The sequence below is a fragment of the Mauremys mutica genome, chromosome 1 (genome assembly GCF_020497125.1).
Source record: "Mauremys mutica isolate MM-2020 ecotype Southern chromosome 1, ASM2049712v1, whole genome shotgun sequence".
NCBI lineage: Eukaryota > Metazoa > Chordata > Testudines > Geoemydidae > Mauremys > Mauremys mutica.
Genome location: NC_059072.1, coordinates 208,204,543 through 208,224,047, shown reverse-complemented (window position 1 = coordinate 208,224,047; position 19,505 = coordinate 208,204,543). Strand labels below are relative to the sequence as shown.

General features: G+C 41.6%; 1 protein-coding gene across 1 annotated transcript in view; it reads right to left on the bottom strand.

The window, feature by feature from the left end:
- TRAPPC10 (trafficking protein particle complex subunit 10) overlaps positions 1 to 18,708 on the bottom strand; it is a 90,548-nt gene extending 71,840 nt beyond the window's left edge. The window contains exon 1 of the mRNA XM_045002616.1: positions 18,473 to 18,708. Within this exon, the coding sequence (XP_044858551.1) occupies positions 18,473 to 18,566 (94 nt within the window). The 5' untranslated portion in view covers positions 18,567 to 18,708. The remainder of the gene's footprint in view (positions 1 to 18,472) is intronic.
- Positions 18,709 to 19,505: the final 797 nt, after the last annotated feature.

Below are 19,505 nucleotides of genomic sequence, written 5' to 3'. Positions count from 1 at the left end.
AGATAACCGTATCTTCTCATAAGACTTATGCCTCAGTGACAAATTTTAACAAATCTGAACAATACGGCAAAGAGGATAATGTTGCTAGAAATCACCCTGCACAAAGTGTAATAAGTAGTTTAGCATAATATATGCAACTGCATCACACTTCCCTGTAAACATTTTGCATAATATGTATAAAATGTACTGCAAACACAAAATAGTAATACAGAATGAATTAGGGTGGATACAATTGACATTGCTCTTTGTGCAACACTGTTCATGAATAATTAGAGTATTCACAATGGACTATTATCTTCTATTCATCAAAAATGAATTCCCATATCATCTTACAATAAATGAAAAATTAGTTTTCAGTTCCTCATATGCAATATCTCACACAGCAAAAGCCATAAGCAACTGCCCAACTTAGAATTTAAAATCCCTTTCCAGACTTCATTTTTAAAGCTCACTCATTGTGCAAGTTAAAGATTGTTTACAATTAGGCGTGTGGCAATTCTCCATTTTTGGAATGTAGTGTTCCCACCCTATCATAAACAGATAGTTAAGGGTTAATGTCTCTCTTACCTGTAAAGGGTTAAAAAGCTCAGTAAACCTGGCTGACACCTGACCAGAGGACCAATAGGGGGACAAGATACTTTCAAATCTTGGTGGAGGGAGTTCTTTGTTTGTGTTCTTTGTTTTGGGGGTTGTTCGTTCTCGGGACTGAGAGGGACCAGACATCAATCCAGGCTCTCCAAATCTTTCTGAATCAGTCTTATGTTTCAAACTTGTAAGTAGCACAGGCAAGGCGTGTTAGTCTTATGTTTGTTTTCTCAACCTGTAAATGTTTCTTTTGCTGGAAGGATTTTTACCTCTGTTTGCTGTAACTTTGAACCTGAGGCTAGAGGGGGTTTCCTCTGGGCTATATGAATCTAAGTACCCTGTAAGCATTTTCCATCCTGATTTTACAGAGATGATTTTTACCTTTCTTTTTCTTTAATTAAAAGTTTTCTTTTTAAGAACCTGATTGATTTTTCTTTGTTGTAAGATCCAGGGAATTGGGTCTGAACTCACCAGGAGTTGGTGGAGGATAGGAAGGGGGAAAATGGTTAATTTCTCCTTGTTTTAAGATCTAAGGGGTTTGGATCTGTGTTCCCCAGGGAAGGTTTTGGGGGGACAAAGTGTGCCAGACACTGATTTCTGGCTGGTGGCAGCGATACCAGATCTAAGCTAGGAATTAAGCTTAGAAGGGTCCATGCAGGTCTCCACATCTGTACCCTAAAGTTCAGAGTGGGGGAGGAAACCTTGACACGCCCTATACACAGGATCACATATCTTTTAAAAGCTTATTTTATGTCCATGTAGATGAGGTATGATGTGGAGCTGTCAAGTGGTGCATATGCCTGTAGGTGAGGTAAAACAATGGTACCTAAAATGAGAACACATCACTTCTTGCAGTTCCAAAAACACTGCAACATGATTATGACTACAATTTTTACTGTAGAAGCAGCCAAGAGTCCTGTGGCGCCTTATAGACTAACAGACGTGTTGGAGCATGAGCACGAAAGCTTATGCTCCAACACGTCTGTCTATAAGATGCCACAGGACCCTTGGCTGCTTTTACAGATCCAGACTAACACAGCTATCCCTCTGATAATTTTTACTGTTTAAGCTAATTTCAATATCTTAATGTAGTGCTTATTGGTTAAAGCTACCAAATAATTTATTAAAAGACTTATTGGTTTTGCACGGGCACATTTTTTTAGCATGTGGCAAAAATGGCAAATAACATTTTGCAATATACAAACATGAAATGTTTTCACATTGCATATTCTTAATTGTCAAAGTATCTCAAGTGATGATAATAGTTTTCTATATTTTCAATTGAAATTTTCTGACCAGATAAGTTTTATACTGAAGATTGTACACGAGTAGCAGCGGATTGAATGCCCATAGTTTGTACTGCATAATGGGTTGATAAATGTATGTGAATTCCTAATGTAATGCTTCTGCATTTGTAAGCTACTGTACTTACAGCAAAGCATCATGTCTGCCTGCTAGAAGGTTTTAATTTGTAACTGCCTATGCATTCCCTACCAGCCTTTGAAATATTCTAGAAACTAGCTTAATTCGGTGACACTTATGCACAGTATTAGTGTTAAATATGACAATATACAGCTTCATATTGGGCTTCAATCAAAGTAAGTGCTCATTAAACAAAAGGGGCAATTACTAATATACATCTAATTTAGCACAAGTCTGTATATTTGTGAAAAACTGGTAGTGGTGATGCTAATGCTAACCATACATTTTGGGAATTTTACTTCTACAGGCAAGTTACAGTATATGAAGACACGAAGGATACAAACCCCTTAAATCTTACATCAAAGAGAGAGACTCTCCACAAACTTTGAAAAATGTGCTTTGTCAATAAAATCAAAAGAATGCATAAATCTGTCAAAAGCTACCAGTGCTGGACAGAATTTTGTGATGCTGGCAGCAGAAGCCAAAAGAGATGAATTGGTGGCTACTGGACGAGTTTTATAGTTTTAGCATATTGGTGGCTCATCAGCTATCACAGGAATTGCTTACAGAAACACACAAGCAAGTCGACTTTGGCACGAGTCTGAATTGAACCCAGGAAAGAAAACAGACTCTGAATCTGTTCACAGAGCATCATGTTCACCTGCTTCTGTAGCCACCAGAGCCAGCACATCTTCCAGCAATCAGACCTGTTGCACTGTTTGCTTGACTTGATTGCTAAGGATGCAGTTTATCCCTCAACATGTCTTTCTTCCTGAGTAAAATGAACCAAAGCAAAATCATCTAGTTACACTGCAACAACACAATCACCTTGTCACACCACATTTTATCAGTTGATTGAGAGAGAGAGAAAGATTTTATGTACAAGCTCCTCTCCCACATCCAGGCTGTTACAAAGATATAATGCCCTACTTCCCTCAGATGGAGAAACTGCAAGCTATTCCAGTAGAAAGTTACAGGCAAAATTAGAAAAACAGTATGGTTCTGCAATTTAATTCTATGCGCAACATGCATAAGGCAAGTCTACCATTGTTCTATGCAGTGTAACAGTAGCTGATGCTATCCAAGCTACGAGTAATCTGAAGCAGGAACTTAAGTCATTCAAATATTTTGTGGGTGTTCTTCTGGTGAGTGAGCCTGATGAATAGTTTTCAAATGAACAAGTGGTTTGTACTATGTCTCTTTAGTCACTCAGTCTGAAATAGCCAAAATGAAAGCCTCATAATATAATCCAAAGCCATGTGATTGTAGTTAAGAGGTCAGCTACTTTTGTGCCCCAACTGGTGCAGGAATTTGTCCTTTGCTTGATAAAGAGGCATATAGTTCAGCCAGCAATGAGTTTAATCCTTTAGAAGACATTCAAAGAAGGCACCTCTCAATTGCAGAGTTCCAAAATTATCACACTACCGCACGGAAGTCTTGCAGCACAACTACCCTATGAATTCTGCATCAATTATAGTGAGCTGAGGGTTCATCAATAGGGCTGCAAAAATTGAAGCAGAAAGATTCCAAGGAGGCGTGTTCATTCCAAATGGAATTCTACCACTTTCCGGAGGGTGGAAATCTCATTCATGAAGGAGACAATATAGACACCAACATACAGACCATTGCTGGAAAGAATACGTACCATTTAATGACTAGAGTGGGTTTCAAGAACAGCGTGCAGGTAGTGCTGCATCACAGGAAATACCACATAGTCTCCCTGGGTAATCAGAGTATCTTATACAGCAGGGGTCGGCAAACTTTCAGAAGTGGTGTGCCAAATCTTCATTTATTCACTCTAATTTAAGGTTTTGCGTGCTAGTAATACATTTTAACATTTTTAGAAGCTCTCTTTCTATAAGCTATAATATATAACTAAAGTATTGTATGTAAAGTAAATAAGATTTTTAAAATGTTTAAGAAGCTTCATTTAAAATTACATTAAAATGCAGCGCTCCTGGACCAGTGGTGGCCAGGAACCAGGCAGTGTGAGTGCCACTGAAAATCAGCTCGCGTGCCGCCTTCAGCACACTTGCCATAGGTTGCCTACCCCTGTTATGCAGTATGCAGTGTTTGAAAAAACCTAGAACAGACCCAGAACTGACTTGCCATGAAAACGTATGCAAGAAAAATCAATTATGTGTACAGACAGCATACTCTTCCCTGAACAGAACGATGTACATGCCAAGGCAATAATGACTGGTAACCCAAGCACTCAGAGATCATAATGATGAACATGATGATGATAAAAAGGTTGACTGGAAATGTCATTAGTGCTATTACATTTCAATGATACCTGTAAAAATGTATTAGATTTTGTTTTACTCTTTGGTTTGTTGTTGTGATGCTTTGAGATCAAAGAAATCCAATTTTATGTCTTGAAATAATAGTCATTAAACTAACCAAAATGAATGCAAATATATTAAAGTGGTCATTTTAACGCATTGATGATGTCATTGTTTATCCCTGTTTCTATGGTAATAGCCCCACTTAACAGTTCCACATTATGCCTCATCTTAAGTAGACATAAGTAGCTTTCTAATGACATATGATGCGTGCATGTATAGAGGATACATTAAACTGACCAAATCAGTGGCCTTTCCTGCTCAGCGAAACGTGAACGTTCTAACCGATTTGTATGAAAACTGGCAAGCTGAGTTCCCTGTAAGCTGCGCAGCCATGCAGCAGCCTATTAAGCGCCACACAGGTGTTCAGGGAACCCACCCTCGGTGGACCTGCCACAGCCGGGTGACAGGCACCCAAGCCCCAACCCACCGCAGCCCTGATGCGGCCTGGGGGACAGGCACCTATGCCCCAGCTCCAGCGCTGCCGCCATGGGGGAGGCGCCTCTTCCCCGCCTCCCCCAGCCCAGGTGCTGCTGCAGGGAGAGAGAGGGGAATCTTCTCTCCTCACCATAGCCACGGGGCAGCCTGTACCCCAAATCCCACATCCCAGGCACCTGCCAGAGCCCGTACCCCCAGCTGGAGCCCTCACCTCCCTCACCCCAACCTCTGCCCCAGCCCTGAGCCCCTCATCTCTGGCCCCACCCCAGAGCCCACACCCTCAGCCAAAGCCCTCAAACCCCTGCACCTCTGCCCCAGCCCTTGTTGTACTCAAAGTACTATACAGGATCTTTTCAGGGGGATTAAGGCAAAACACCACATTTATTAGTAATACAGGTATTAATTAATACTCTACAATATGCATATGAGATATCTCACAGTCATGCATTCACACACACACACACACACTCACTCCGTCTTGCTGTTGTTACCAACTAGTTGCTCCCCTTAACTGCACTGGCCAGGTGAGTTAGATGGGGGAGGGGTGGAGCCGGGCTTCTGCAGATCCAGATCGATGCTCCGATGGTGACAAGACAAGACCCGGGGTTCTCCTGCAAGACACCTCACATTTATAGCAGCTTCCCTCTTATGCAAATCTAGACCAGATTCAAAATCTGGGTCTGTGTCCATTGGTCTTTGTGCTGCTTTTCTCTGGGTGTTGTCCCAATGCTGCTCAAAAGAGGGTGTTTTCTAAAGAAGGTGCTTGCTTCTAATCCCTGAGGCCGTCAATATGTCTGCTCTTCTTTGTTGGGCCCACTTGACAAGTTGTATTGTCCTTTGCTCTGGCTCCCATTCCCTCTGCAACTGTTGTAAAGCTGAATGGAGGTGGGTGTCTTCCAAGCCTCACTCATTCACACCTCATTCAGTCAATAGGGCAATTGATTACAGAGTGGGGGGGGGGGGAGATCTTATTCTACTTCTAGCAAAAAGGCACATGTTTCTTTTACTTTAACTATACTATTCTTAGGGGCTATAACATTTGATACAAAGTTTCCTACCAATTTTCTATATAGGGATCTAATACAAAGTTGTATGAAAATAGAGAGGCCCAATGCCAAGTCATATGAAATACAAAAACACATCATGCAAGATGCAATGTCATAAAGATACTTAATACAGAAAGATACTTAATACAAAATAACACAATGCAACGTCATAAAGATTTATAGAGATAGTTAATACAGAGATTTCTCTACACCCTGAGCCCTCTCCCACACTCCGAACCCTTCAGCTCCACCTCCACCACATGAATTTTGTTGTGTGCACCAATATGGAGGTGATGCGTCACACATCACCTCCATAATGGTACACAAAATTAATTCCGCACATGTGTGGGAAAAATTAGAGGGAACATTGCTGGCAAGTATATCATAATTAGGCAAATATTTAAGGGGGTTTTCCTGCTTCAGCAGTCTCTGAAATTTAAGAAATTAAGGAAATCCTTAATTACATGAAGATTACTGGCAACATTCCTTCTTCTGAAGATTATGAAATATATCTATTTTTGAACCTGGTGGTGGTGACTTAACTAGGAAAAGTTTTCAGTTTTCCTGTCATTTCTTAGTGCAGTGGTGTAGTTCATCCAAGGTTCCATGTGTAACTCGGGCCAACTGTTACTGCGACCAGGAGATCATGTTTTGAATACTACACCGAAGTGGAAAGCAGAATAAAAAGTGCCCCAGATTTAAGCAGCCACACTACTCAGTGTAGAACATAGGAGACGGTGTAAAGAGGTGGTAGGGCAAAATGTAGCCATCTTTTATTCTCAGCAAGGTATCAGATGTTAGTAAGAAAGACACTTTTGTATATGATCCTCCTAGGGCAGTACTTCACAGATTTGAAACTGTGGTCAGTTTTATGCATCATTTTCAAGGCCTCTCAAATCTCTGTGTACCTGGCCAAGGTAGAGAGAAAATTTCAGCTATGCATTTAAGCCAAATTTGGTACCACAAAATGGAGTGTTACTCCATATACATAATGCCACAAAGCAATAGCTATAAACCTTCTTCAGTCAGGCCAAAGGGCCTTCCCTGAATTAATTCTTATTTGACCTAGACCATATCTTTTAGCAAAACAACATCAAATTTTGACTTTAAATTGTTTCAATGGTTAATTACTCTCACTTAAAAATTTGCTCCTTATTTCTAGCCTGATGGTGATTAACAGTTAAAATCAGATAAATCTCAAAGGAATTTCATGAGAAAGAAAAGGCTAGCCAGAGGGCTCCCCCATGTCAACTTTCAAAGCCCTGCTACAAACAATGTAGACGTTTGAGCTTCACAAAAAAAGTGGCTGATAGAATATTTTAGAATGGAAAGTGTTACCTCCTGTCTTTAGGCTGGCTAACAGACAATATCAGTGATCTGAACATGATCAGAAGAATCTTGCTGAAGAATATAAATGTAGAATTGGAGCAAAAGTATTTATATAAAAACTGTGAAACATAAAACATACCAGTATTCATTTTCCATAAGTTCGTCAGCATTTAGTTTAACGTTGCAATATATTAGTCTGTCAAAACACTCTAGTCCATTGACTTGCTATTATTTCAGGCATATTCTTATGTTCAAACTAGTAGACAGAAGTCATGTACTTGAGCTGGCCTACAGTACCTATCTCCTATGGAGTAGAGATGTCAGTTCCACCTACCAGCCTCTTAACTTTCATAAAGAAAAAGACAGATATTCTTCGAAAACACAAAGATGATTTATTAAGGAAGCAAACTCAATTGTGGTTGCCCCAGAAAGATAGGCCTGAAGCCTGGTCCTTCACAACCCCTTTAGCAATAAATTCCAACAGAATAAATCCTAAACAAAAACACCTCAAAACTATGCTATGTCACAACAGATGACCTTGGTTTGAATTAGGTAGCTGATGGCGATATCTGTCCTTGCAGCTCAGGTTCGTTGGATCTTGGACCTACGACTGACCGCGCAGCCCGGTTATGGCAGGATGAACACTGGACCATCCATGTACAGGAACCAGGAACCAGCAACGCTGGAACCAGGATCAGGTAGGTTGTCTCAGGTGTTAGATGACGTTGATTCAGGTGTAAGATGTCATCCAGATCGATGGGATAGATTTTGATCCATAGAGGTGATCCTTGAAGCCCGTGCAAACAAGACTGATACCAGGTGCCTCTCAGATGAACAGTCTGATTAGGGCGCACACTCCTTTTATATATTCTATGGCGCAAACATTCCAGGTTTGAACTGGTCTGAACTGGACCCCCTAGTGGCTGTTGCTCCTTTCCACCACAAGTGACAAGAAGAAGGGCGACAAATATGGAGTCAGAGATGTTAATTGTCCAGACTCCATTTTGAATCACAGGGTCCCTTAGCCACATTACCTTAATTAACAGTTCCTTATAATTATATGTTAAAAACACATTACATTCCGTATAGACATCAACATGAACATAACTGAGCATTTATATAGGGAAACTTCCCTACAACATGATTCTTGAAACCCCATGAAGCCTGTTAAAATGAGAGCATTCTGACCCATTACATAGCAAACTGGAGAACAGATTTTAATATGGTGCCATAGGAGCACAATAGTGTTGTCAGCAAAATATTCATTTCTTGTGACACATATTTAATAGATATTATTCGCTTAGTACAGTTTCTTACAGGGTGAATTGATTTAAATCAAGGCTATTTAAATCCATGTTAATCAACTTTTCCATTTGTACTTCAGTTACTTTCTAGAGAAAGGTGCATTTGCACTGGTTAATATAACCATTAAGATCTGTGATTTACAACTAATAGAGCCTATACACTAGATTTGGAACATCTTTATGCTACCTAGGTGGGTACACTAAAATGATATATATTTATTTAAGCAATCCTATAGCTTAATATTTTCAGATTCTAATTAACTGTACACTTGCAGTATGCTAGAAAACGGTGAATAATCTTTTATTAGATGATTGCATCAAGTGATATTAGGATGGTAACTGGCATTTAAACTCAACAGGATATACAATTAAACAAAACGAGCCCTTACACAGTACCACTTATTAGTGCCGTGTATATAATAAACCTTGACCTCAAAAGTTAGAATGAGAGGAAAAATGATCTTTCTTTAGATAGAAAAGTAGCTTTTAACTTTTGATAGAAGCTCATGGATTCGGCATATTTATTTTTAAATGTTTTAAGAGATAATGTGTAGGGCTTCATATATTTTGTATTGAATTTAGATTTCATTTTAAACACTTTATTTTTAAAAAGAAAAACTGTAAATAAAATCAAAATCCAATTTAAATAATTTTTTTAATCATCCATTTTCATCCACCCTGGTTTCTCAAAATAGTCTGAAATAGAACTGTACAGTCAATGATCTCCAGATGCCTGTACTGTACTGCAGAAATTTAACTACTCAGTCTTCACCATAGTACTTTTCCTGCATTGCAGTCCAGGAGCATTACACCAGACCTCACAACTGATTTAAGGTTACAGTTTGTGAAATTTACTATAAGCTTAACATTGAAACAAATTTAATCCCCATTATTGCTGATTTTGTGCTAACAGCAAGTTATAGTAGCTGGAGAAGCTAAGCCACAGAGGACAGCTACTTTCAAATCACAGCAGTTCATACAAAATGAACTACACCTTAATGGTCTAGTAACGGCTTGGTGGCACACAGATGGGAAATGATAGTTCTGATCCAAGGGCTATCAAAGGCTAAAAAGAAAAAATCCCAACATTTATTGTTGGAGAGTGAATGTAATGAAATGGAACACTCCACATTGCTCTCCAGAGACCCCGCTAGCAGACACTCCCAAAGACTTCAGCATTTAGACTCTTGAGCCAAAAGGATCAACACTATAACAGAATCCCTCAGGGCAAGGGCAGGGTGAAAAGAGCTAGAGAGAAGAAAGCCTAGATGACCCCTAACCAAAAAAGTAATAACGTTAACAGACTGATCATAACTTCCACATCCGAGGAAAACTAGACAGGAGATCTATCGCTGCAAACTGATAATGCACTCTACTATATACTATACACAGAGACTATTATTTTAAGTGATAAAAGAAGCTATTTGGAAAACAACCTAAGATGACCCTTAAATGAACAAGCTTGTTACACCAATACTTTTCCAAACAGCAAGAGTCTCAGGATTTTTAATTATAAGTACGGTATGTAGCATTTCACATGACCTACAGTTTATACCAGATTAAATAGCACCCCGTGAGCAAAGAACCGGAGGTACTGAGTTAGATGTAGTCATGTATTTGTACACCCATCCCATTCATGCAGACTAAAAAAAGCAATGCTAGATGGATTAGAGTCTCAGTTTTGTTGGCTCTATACATATTCCTCCACCTCTTCAAACAAAGTAATTTTATTTTTGTTAGACATATATTTACAATATTTTGGCCTTTTAATGCTGAAAACCTAGAATATAAGTAGGGCCCTACCAAATTCACGGCCATGAAAAATGAATCACGGACCGTGAAATCTGATCTCCCCTGTGAAATCTGGCTAGCGTAGGGCTGGGGGGTTCTTACTGTGTGCCGGTCTCCAGATGCTAGTCCCATCTGGGATGGGAAGTGACTGGACTTCCTCTTCCCCTGCAGGTGTCACTCCTGAGGCCAGGTGAGACCCACCTCCAGGAACCTCCCCCAGCTGCAGATAGGCTGCTGGCTGTGAGCCTAGCTCTGAAGGCAGCACTGCCATCAGCAGCAGCTCAGAAGGGGGGCAATACTGAAATGCCCCCAACAATAGCCTTGGGATTCCCCCTTCCTGCCCCCTTTCAGGTTGAGACCCCCATGGATTCAAAACTGAAATTTCAGAATACCTGAACTTTACAATTTTTTTAATCCTATGACTGAAATTGACCAAACTGGACCATGATTTTGGTAGGGCCCTAAATATAACTAAAGCTACCACACTAAGTTTAAAAAGTCTGGTTCATCTTAACTCAAATGGAGACGCATACTTCTGATTAGTAAAAATGTCTGCCTCATCTCTTACCGTGATGGAAAGATCTTTACAAGGGAATGACAGCACATATATTGTTCCTTAGGGGAACATGCAGGAAAGCATCTAGAGTAGAGCAGCAAAATCGAAGAGTCATAAACCACCTTCTATCTGCAAATGGTTTATGTCTGGAACCTATAGTAAGTACTTCTATTTTTTCCTTCAATTACTCACTGTTGACCCATCAATTTCATCAGGAGTCTGGAAGATGCAAGAAGGGCCATACAACAATGTGAAATATATCTAGCATTTGTACAGTGTCTTTCTTCAGAGGGTCTCAAAGCACTTATAGAGCACTGGTGATCTATGAGAGTCTTTCATTGGACTTTGATGGGTGCTGAATTAGACCCTAAACCAATTAACTCTAATACAGGCATTATGTCCATTTTACATGAAAGGAACGAGGCACAATTTTTTCAGGGGTAGCTGTGGCAGTCTGTATCCTTATGTCTACCCTTCTTATAAGACTACAAAATTTTGTACAAAGTATGCCTTGTGAGATATCATTTGAAAATTCACAATATGCTGATCATTGTTGCCCTGGTAAAATGGTGTGGCAACATTGTATGTAAAGTTATAAGATTCTACTATAGAATACTTCTGAGACATGTTCCAAGTTTACAAGAATAATCACAAACTAGTTCCTCAGAAACAAAAGGTAAACCAATGCCTCAGCCAGGTGTCAACAATATCAAATGGACTATCAGCTGGTCAAGTTGCTATTATTTGGCAGGAAAAGGTGTGAGCAAGAAATTTATATCTTAACAAAAGAACAGCTAGGGGTTCCTGTCTCCACAGGTGGCATCAATGCCTGAAGGACAAGGGAACTAAGGGTATGGCTACACTTGCAGATGTACAGTGCTGTGAGTTAAACCCACCTTGGTACAGCTGAGCAGGGAAAGCGCTGCAGTCTGTCCACACTGACAGCTGCCAGTGCACTGTCGTGGCCACATTTGCAGCTGCACTGGGAGTGGTGCATTATGGGCAGCTATCCCAGCATTCAAGTGGCTGCAATGTGCTTTTCTAATGGGGGGTGGGGTGGAGTGCGACAGGGAGCATGGGGGAGAGAGAGTGGGTTTTTGGAGTGCTGAGAGTGTGTCAGCACGCTGTCTTTTAAGTTCAGACTCCCCTCCCTCCCTCCCCCACCTCTCTCTCACTCACTGAAAGCAAACAGCAGCTGTTTCTTTTTTTCTCAGACCAGATAAGCAGCCGCTTGCTGAAACAGACCCCAACCCACCTTCTCCCACCTCCCTTCAAGCAAACATTAGCTGTCGGCACTCCAAACGGAGCCCCCCTGCCTGCCTCTCACTCATTCAAAGCAAATAGTAGCTGTGTTTGGTTTTTTGAGAAGCAGCCCCCAAAACGGAGCTTTGAAAGGGCACTTCCTCCTCTGGAGTTCACAACAAAACAAGAGGATGCTTCAGTTAAAAGGATTATGGGGAGTTTCCGGAGGCCAATCGGTGCGTAATAACGTTACTCCCCGTTTACACTGGAGCAGCAACGTCTCAGCCAATATGCAACAGCTGTTGTTCCTCTCAGGGAGGTGGAGTACCAGCAGCGCTGTAGCCGCGGAGACACAGCGCAGTACGTGCCTTGCCAGTGTGGACAGGGAGTGAGGTACAGTGCTCCGGGAGGTTTTATTGCGCTGTAACTCGCAAGCGTAGCCAAGGCCTAACACTGAACTGGAGGTGTCCTGTCCAAAAGGAATCCAGCTAGTATGGCTGCTGAAGCATGTGGTGAGAGACCTTTTTTTTTAATTCATTTAGCTTAAGTTATATATTAGCTGCATTTTACCTTTTTTCTTGTAACCAATTATTACTTTTATGCCTCATTACTTGTAATCGCTTAAAATCTTTCTGTCATTAATAAACTTGTTTTATTGGATTGAAGTGTTTGAGAAACTTCATTTGAGATAACATATCATTTTCTATTAATGAACTTTATATGAGCTTTTATTGTCCAGGAGAGGGCTGGGCAGTACAGGATGTACTTTTCTGGAGGAAAGTCTGGGACTAGAAGTTGGCTGCTGATGCTCTGCAGTGTACTTCAAGAGCAGCTGGCCATAGCACTTATACAGTATAGGTGGGAGTAGGGTGACCAGATGTCCTGATTTTATAGGGACAGTCCCGATATTCGGGGCTGTGCCTTATATAGGTGCCTATTACCATCCACACCATGTCCCAATATTTCACACTTGCTAGCTGGACACCCTAGGTGGGAGTAATTTACATGCTGGAGGTTGAGTGAGAGCAGACCAGGAGTGGCTGCTCTCACAGCAACACAGAGTAAAAGGCATTCCAGATTGGAGAATTGAGGGGGACAGCTGTTCAACAGTCTAAATTGTACCCTGGGTAATGTCACAGTAGTTTATAATTCTGGGTGCCTAACTTTCTACATCTTTGTGGGGGAAATGGTTTTGTGGTTAAGGCACTGTACACTGAGATTCAGGAGACTAGTGTTCAACTCTTAGTGCTGCCACAGATTTATATCAGAATTATAGCACTGTACACCCACCTTGCACTGGTATTTAACATTCAGACAAGGTGTTAGTCCATAGTGTCTTTAATCTGCTAGTCTCGGATTCAATCCAATGTGCACTGGTATGCAATTCAAAACCATTCCTATTTTACAACTGTTTGGTGACCTACCAAGGTAGGCTAGATTTTAACTGGAGGCCAAGATATAGAATGTATTATATGTTCCACAACCAAGCCCTCAAGCTATCTAATCTCCTCAGAAGAGTTTATTCTTATGCTTTTTTTAACATTGGTAATAAAAATGTACACTATCTAGTGGTATACTCAGTTTAAATATAGTATTTAAATATCTTAAATCAGATGGCACCATTTCAAGTTAGTGTAATAAATATGAAAGGCCTTTAGATTTAGGTACTATTGAAACAAAACATGAAATCAATAATTCTAGAGAATATCTAATGAAACTGAAGGACTTTGGTCCTTTCCTTGTCTGGAAAGAAACTAAGGCCCTAAAATCAACTTTACAAAAGACAAATAATGTGAACAATAGTGCTACTTATAATAATTTTTTTAAGCAAATACAAGAAATTGTCAGCAGGTTTTATGATCTGGGCAGAAGGAGTCTGAGGAGCAACGGGGAGAAAAAAAAGCATCTTTTTTCCTAGCAATATCAACTGCCTCAAAAATGGAACAAATGCAACTACCAAATACTACAGTGGGGGGTACAGGAAATCAGCAAATTTGGCTTAACTTATTAGTAGCACTAAAGGTTATTCTATGCAATCACCACCTACAAAATACTGGCATACGGGGTCAGAGACATTGTAAGTAAATAAGACAAGTACCTAGACTATTTATAACAGAGCGTAATATTAAAAGATGATGCTCAGAATATGACAAAGGCCACTTAATTAAGTAGTTACTGTCCTTTCCGCTGCTAAAGCGAGAAGACTTATGAGATTATTTGGAAAAACCTAGAAGTGCAAGTCCAGAACAGCAGAAGGAAATATCCCTTAACTAATTCTGCTCCTTTGAAGGCTATGTCATGCAAGATTCCCACTTTAAGGTCTCAACTTTTTAACACAAGCTACTTTGGAAGTCTCCTCTAGCTCTGTGATTTTTGGCGGTCAGGCATCAGTAGTTGGAGCATGAGTTTACTCCCTCATGCTCTATTCAAATGCCACTACCTCATGCCCCCTCTAGAACCTACTTAGTGTGAGTTCTTAAAAGTCACAAGAGGCGCTCCCACACAAACTTCACTTGCACACAAATACAAACAGGAACTCACAATAAAATATTCATATTATTTAAAAAAAACCAGCAGTATACAAAGTAAGCAGTATTATTATTTGTTGAATTACTTCTATCATCATAACCCGGCTACCAATAAAGTACTTTCGTTAAATTATTTTCTGTACTAGTCACATGGACATTTTGTACTGTGTAAGATTTAAAGCATTTTTTTCTCATGTGATATCAAGTACAGAAAAGATTGCAGGAAATTGACAAGGGATAGAAAACAACTCAGAATTCTGATGAGGTCACAAACCACTCAAGCTTTACTGTCACGGTTACCATGAACTCGGCAGATCACCTAGATTTAGGTATGTAGTCTTTAAGCCCCTTTGTTTTCAGTTTAAAACAATTTTTACCAAAAAATTCCCAGGTTTTACATAAAGTACATTTTTTTTTCTGATTTCCACCCTACTTTTGTATCATTCAAATATATAAATAACTTGTTTTATTAGGATATACAATACACTGCATCAGATATGTATTTTCATAATACATTAATGTGTATATGCAAAGTTGCCTGCTAAAGTAAGACTGTATTAGTCTAGAAGATGCACACAATAAAGAGGCACACAAGCTCTGAAGTGTGTGAGCATCTGAACATACTGATGAATCTCAGGCACACATTTCAAGGTGTTAGCAGGTAACAGTTAAAAGATCTGACACACTAAAATGGGAAGAAAATGAATATCTGTATCAGAGTACTTTTCAGAACACAAGAAAGTATTCAAAAGTTTTTAAAAAAACAAAAACAGGAAAAAAGGATGAAGTTGAGTGTATGCGCTGCAAATGGTGTGGCCCAATTATTATATGTAAATATTTATAGGCTAATAACTCTAAGTCTACAACAGAAAACTCTTTATTCAAACAAAAATTTTATTTGGGGATTAGAGATGTATTGTTTTCTTAAACTCAGAGGAGCGTGTTTTGAGTTCTGTTTTAGTTTCTGCAGCAAACCACACTGATGAACGGAATTCAAAGCACTAATCTACTGAATACTTCCCCCCCCACACACACATCTTTCCATCCACCAAAATAAACCCTGAGATTTACCCACAAAAATTATTAATCGTTTTTTGCACTGATTTTCACCTGCTTTTGTTGTTGTGGTGATAAACACTGATAAATTCCTGGGAAAAATTAAACAAAATAAAAACTGAAAAAGAAGGGCCCTAGTAGTCTTATAGCTCATATCTAGATTCACATATAGTATCTGTAAAAGTACTTCCACAAAGCCCTGAAAAATCCTCAACTATGCACATCTACAACATATACCTCACCTCCCACAAGCTGGGTCTACCACATCTATGTTGTGTATAGGTGATTTCAATCTTTGGGACTGTCATCTCAACACTTTGCACTAGCACTAAGTTCACTTGCAGTTTGTAAAAACACAGATGTATTTTAAATTCCAAAGTGATTGGCGCTAAATGAGAATGGAATTCTAAGTGTGGCATTTTGAAAAGTTTTAAGGGGTATCAGAATTGACAGATGAACAACAGACCCTATATGAAGCACAAAGTATTTAAGTCTGAAGTCACATTTGGCAAGGTGAGTAACAGTTAAAAATAGTGAGTCTATGAACGCCCTCCTCCTTAGCCCTATAGTATTAACATAATACTGTAATAAGGAAAGCATGTGTATTTTTCTTAATGTAAGTTTGGAGTAAAACTGATTTGAAAGGTTCTTGGAGTAGGTGGAAATAGAAGGAAGTTCTACATATCATTAAATTTAGCTTACAAGCAGTATCAATGAAGAAACAAACAGGCATAGGTACTCGTATTAAAAAAGACCACATATTTTTAAGTACTTTGCAAGATGTGAAAACATCATTCCAGGCTGCATAAGTAAATCTTATTGAGTTTATAGTTAGGAGTCTTTTCCATGTACCAAACCAGTCTAGAAAGTCAGACAGATTTTACAGAACTCATCAGATAAAAAAATGTAACATTGTTAAAGTAAGAAGGTGCACTGTATACCCAGTGGGCTTGGGTTTATTTTATAGATAGCTTGGAAGTGAGCACAGCACATAGCACTAAAGTATTCAGTGTGCTCAACTGACAGAACTTTTTGAATAGGCTATTTCTCATGTTGCTGATATGAAAGTGGAAAAAAAACCACCTATAACTCTGGCCCAATAGACACTATGAACAAGCAGTTAACAGTTCCATTTTGTTAAACAAGGGAAGAAGTTGCTAATTTCAATTAAGTTTAACTGTCTCTCTGGACTTTTCATACAGCAATTAAGATCCTCTGATGTTTTTACAGGGACCACCGCTCACAATTATAACTGGAAGTGCCTGTAAGTCTATAAATACTTAGATAAAATAACTGAAGATTTTTTCCTGATATAATTCCAAGTTAATTGCTGCTTTTGGTGTGTACCAAGTCAGTCCATACCAGTATGAAGCTGATATGATTATGTATTCCGAGACAGCACAACAGTATTGAAACTGTTAGACTGTTCTTCACCTAAACTCTAATCTTCTAATTGTGTTTGATCTGATCCCATCCCTCCCTAGACTTTATCCTTCTCCAAGCCTCAGGTTTGCTCCTTCCCAATCACCAATGCCCTCTAAAATTCACTTCTGCCCTGCCTCTCCCTCAGCTTCTTCCAAAAGCAGTTCATCACAGCATAACTATACATTTGATCAGTTTTTTTTGAAGTGTTAACATGCATTCCAAAAATAATTCTTATAAGAACTGTACAACTGCCAGTAGATACCCCATAAAACTGGACAGATGGATTGAGTAGGACTTGCAGAGAAGCACCAATATTTTAAGTGACAGATGGGACAGAGAAGCACTCATGACTTTCCCTCTTCCCACAATCATACCTGAATGGAATTGACTGTGGCAATTTGAAGGATGAAAACATTTGCTAGGATTGGGCCATACTTGAATGAATTCCTTGTTGCTAGCAACTGATATGCCTACAAATGAATCTCAAATTCTGGTGCCAAGAGTTAAAACATAGCAAGGTTTGAAAACTATGTCGCATGTCCACTGTGTCAGTCATGAAGACATGTCCCTATATCCTTAAGGGAAATTTTTGTTTTTGTTTTCTTACTGAGAACTTTTGGTTGTGTAAAAACATAGAAATAGTCATAATGGCTCATCCCCAAAAATCCGTCTAGTCCTGTATTCTGTCCCTGACAGTAGCCAGCACCAGACAGTTAAAACAAGAAACAACATAAGGATTGTGTAGTAGGCAGGCACAGGGAAGGAAGCCTGCCTCAAACATTAGCTCTCATCCTAATCTCCAACAGTGATTGGTTTACAATATGAAGCATGAACATCTCTTCTAAAATCTGTTAGAATTAACTACTCTTTCTGTAGATAAGATTATCCATTGTAACATCAAAGCCAAGCTTTTTACAAAACCTAAAAAATAATAAATGTTTATTACTTTTTTTTTAAATCTACATAAACGTTTAGTGTTAGAGAAACGTAGATGCCCCTGCACGGGCTGTAAACCCAACCGTGCAGTGTTGTAAGCCTGAAAAAAACCCACACTGGCTATTAATCACCATCACCACTGGCTCGCCAAAAAACGAGGGGAGGGAAGAAAAGAAAAGGAACCAGCGTAGGGAGCGGCGCCCCAGCTTCCCGGCGCTGCCACTTTCTCTATCCTGAGGCGTTAGGACCAGGGAGATTTGAAGTGTCCCCGACGTGCCGCTGCCCAGAGCGCCCGGTACCCGGCCCAACCCCGGGCTCTGAGCGCCCGGGCTCCCCGCCCTGAGCCCCGCTAGCCTCGGGGGTGCCCGCAGGCCGGGCCCGGTCACCGCCGCCCGCCCTCCAGGAAGCCGCTGGACCCGGGAGCCCCCCGGCCCGAGCGGCGGCGGCAGGCGGCGCCCGGCTCACTCACAGGTCACGATGGGCTTGTTCTCCATGGTGTAGATCACCGGGGGCTGCTGCTGCTGCGGCGCCGGCTTCTTCTCCTCCTCCTCGGCGGGGTCCATGGGCGGGCGGGGTCCTCAGCCCCGGCTCCGGCTCCGCGCCATGGAACCGGCGCTGCCGCCGCCGCCTCCCTCCTCCCCGCTGCCCCGCGCCGGGGGCCGGGACGGGCCGCTCCGTGCTGGGCTCCCCCTCCCCCCCGGCCGCGCGCGCGCTGCCCCCGCGGCCCTGCCCCAGCGTGAGGCGAGTCTCGCGCTCCCCACTTCCCGTGGGGCTGGCGGAGCATTACCGCTTCCGGGGGGAGGGGCGGGGTTAAAGGGAAGCGGGCGGCGCGCTGCCGACACAAGACACGTTGGGGGGGGGCGGGGCAGGAGGACGGTTACGCAGAGGGGCGGGGCGGGTGCGAGCTGAAGAGAAGAGCCCGGGCGGGCGGGGGAAGGGACGGACCGACTAGCGAGGGCGCGGCGGGAGCCTGCGGGGAGCCGCGCCCGGGGCAAGGCGGGGCCTTGGCCGAGCCCCGCCCCCTGCCCCGCGAGCCGCCCCGGAGACGGGCGCTGTCAGGGCCGCCTGGCGCGGGGCAGGGCCCGGCCGGTGTCGGGCTGAGGTCGCGCCTTGGCTCTCCCGGCCCCGGCAGCCCCCTCCGGTCCCCAGTGCCGCCTCCCTGAGTCGTTAGCTACCCGGCCCCCTCCCGTCTGGTTCCTCACGCCCCCAGGAGCACACCCGTCCCTCCCATCCGTTCTCTGCGGGGCGCGCTCCAGGCAGGTTGCGCCCCAGAGCCGGGGCAGGGAGAATAAGCATACGGTTAATAGCAAAGTCTCCTGTTCAATGGTGCTGAACTAGTGAAGAGAAGCAAACGGGTGCAAGTTACACAGACACAAAACATAAAGCTGCAACCTCAGGTTTTACACTTAGGAAGTAAAAAATCCCTTTTCCAACCTAATACAGCTATTGCTGAGTTCCCTGGCATAGCCTCTGGCCTAGCACCGGCCTCCAGTGTTACACAC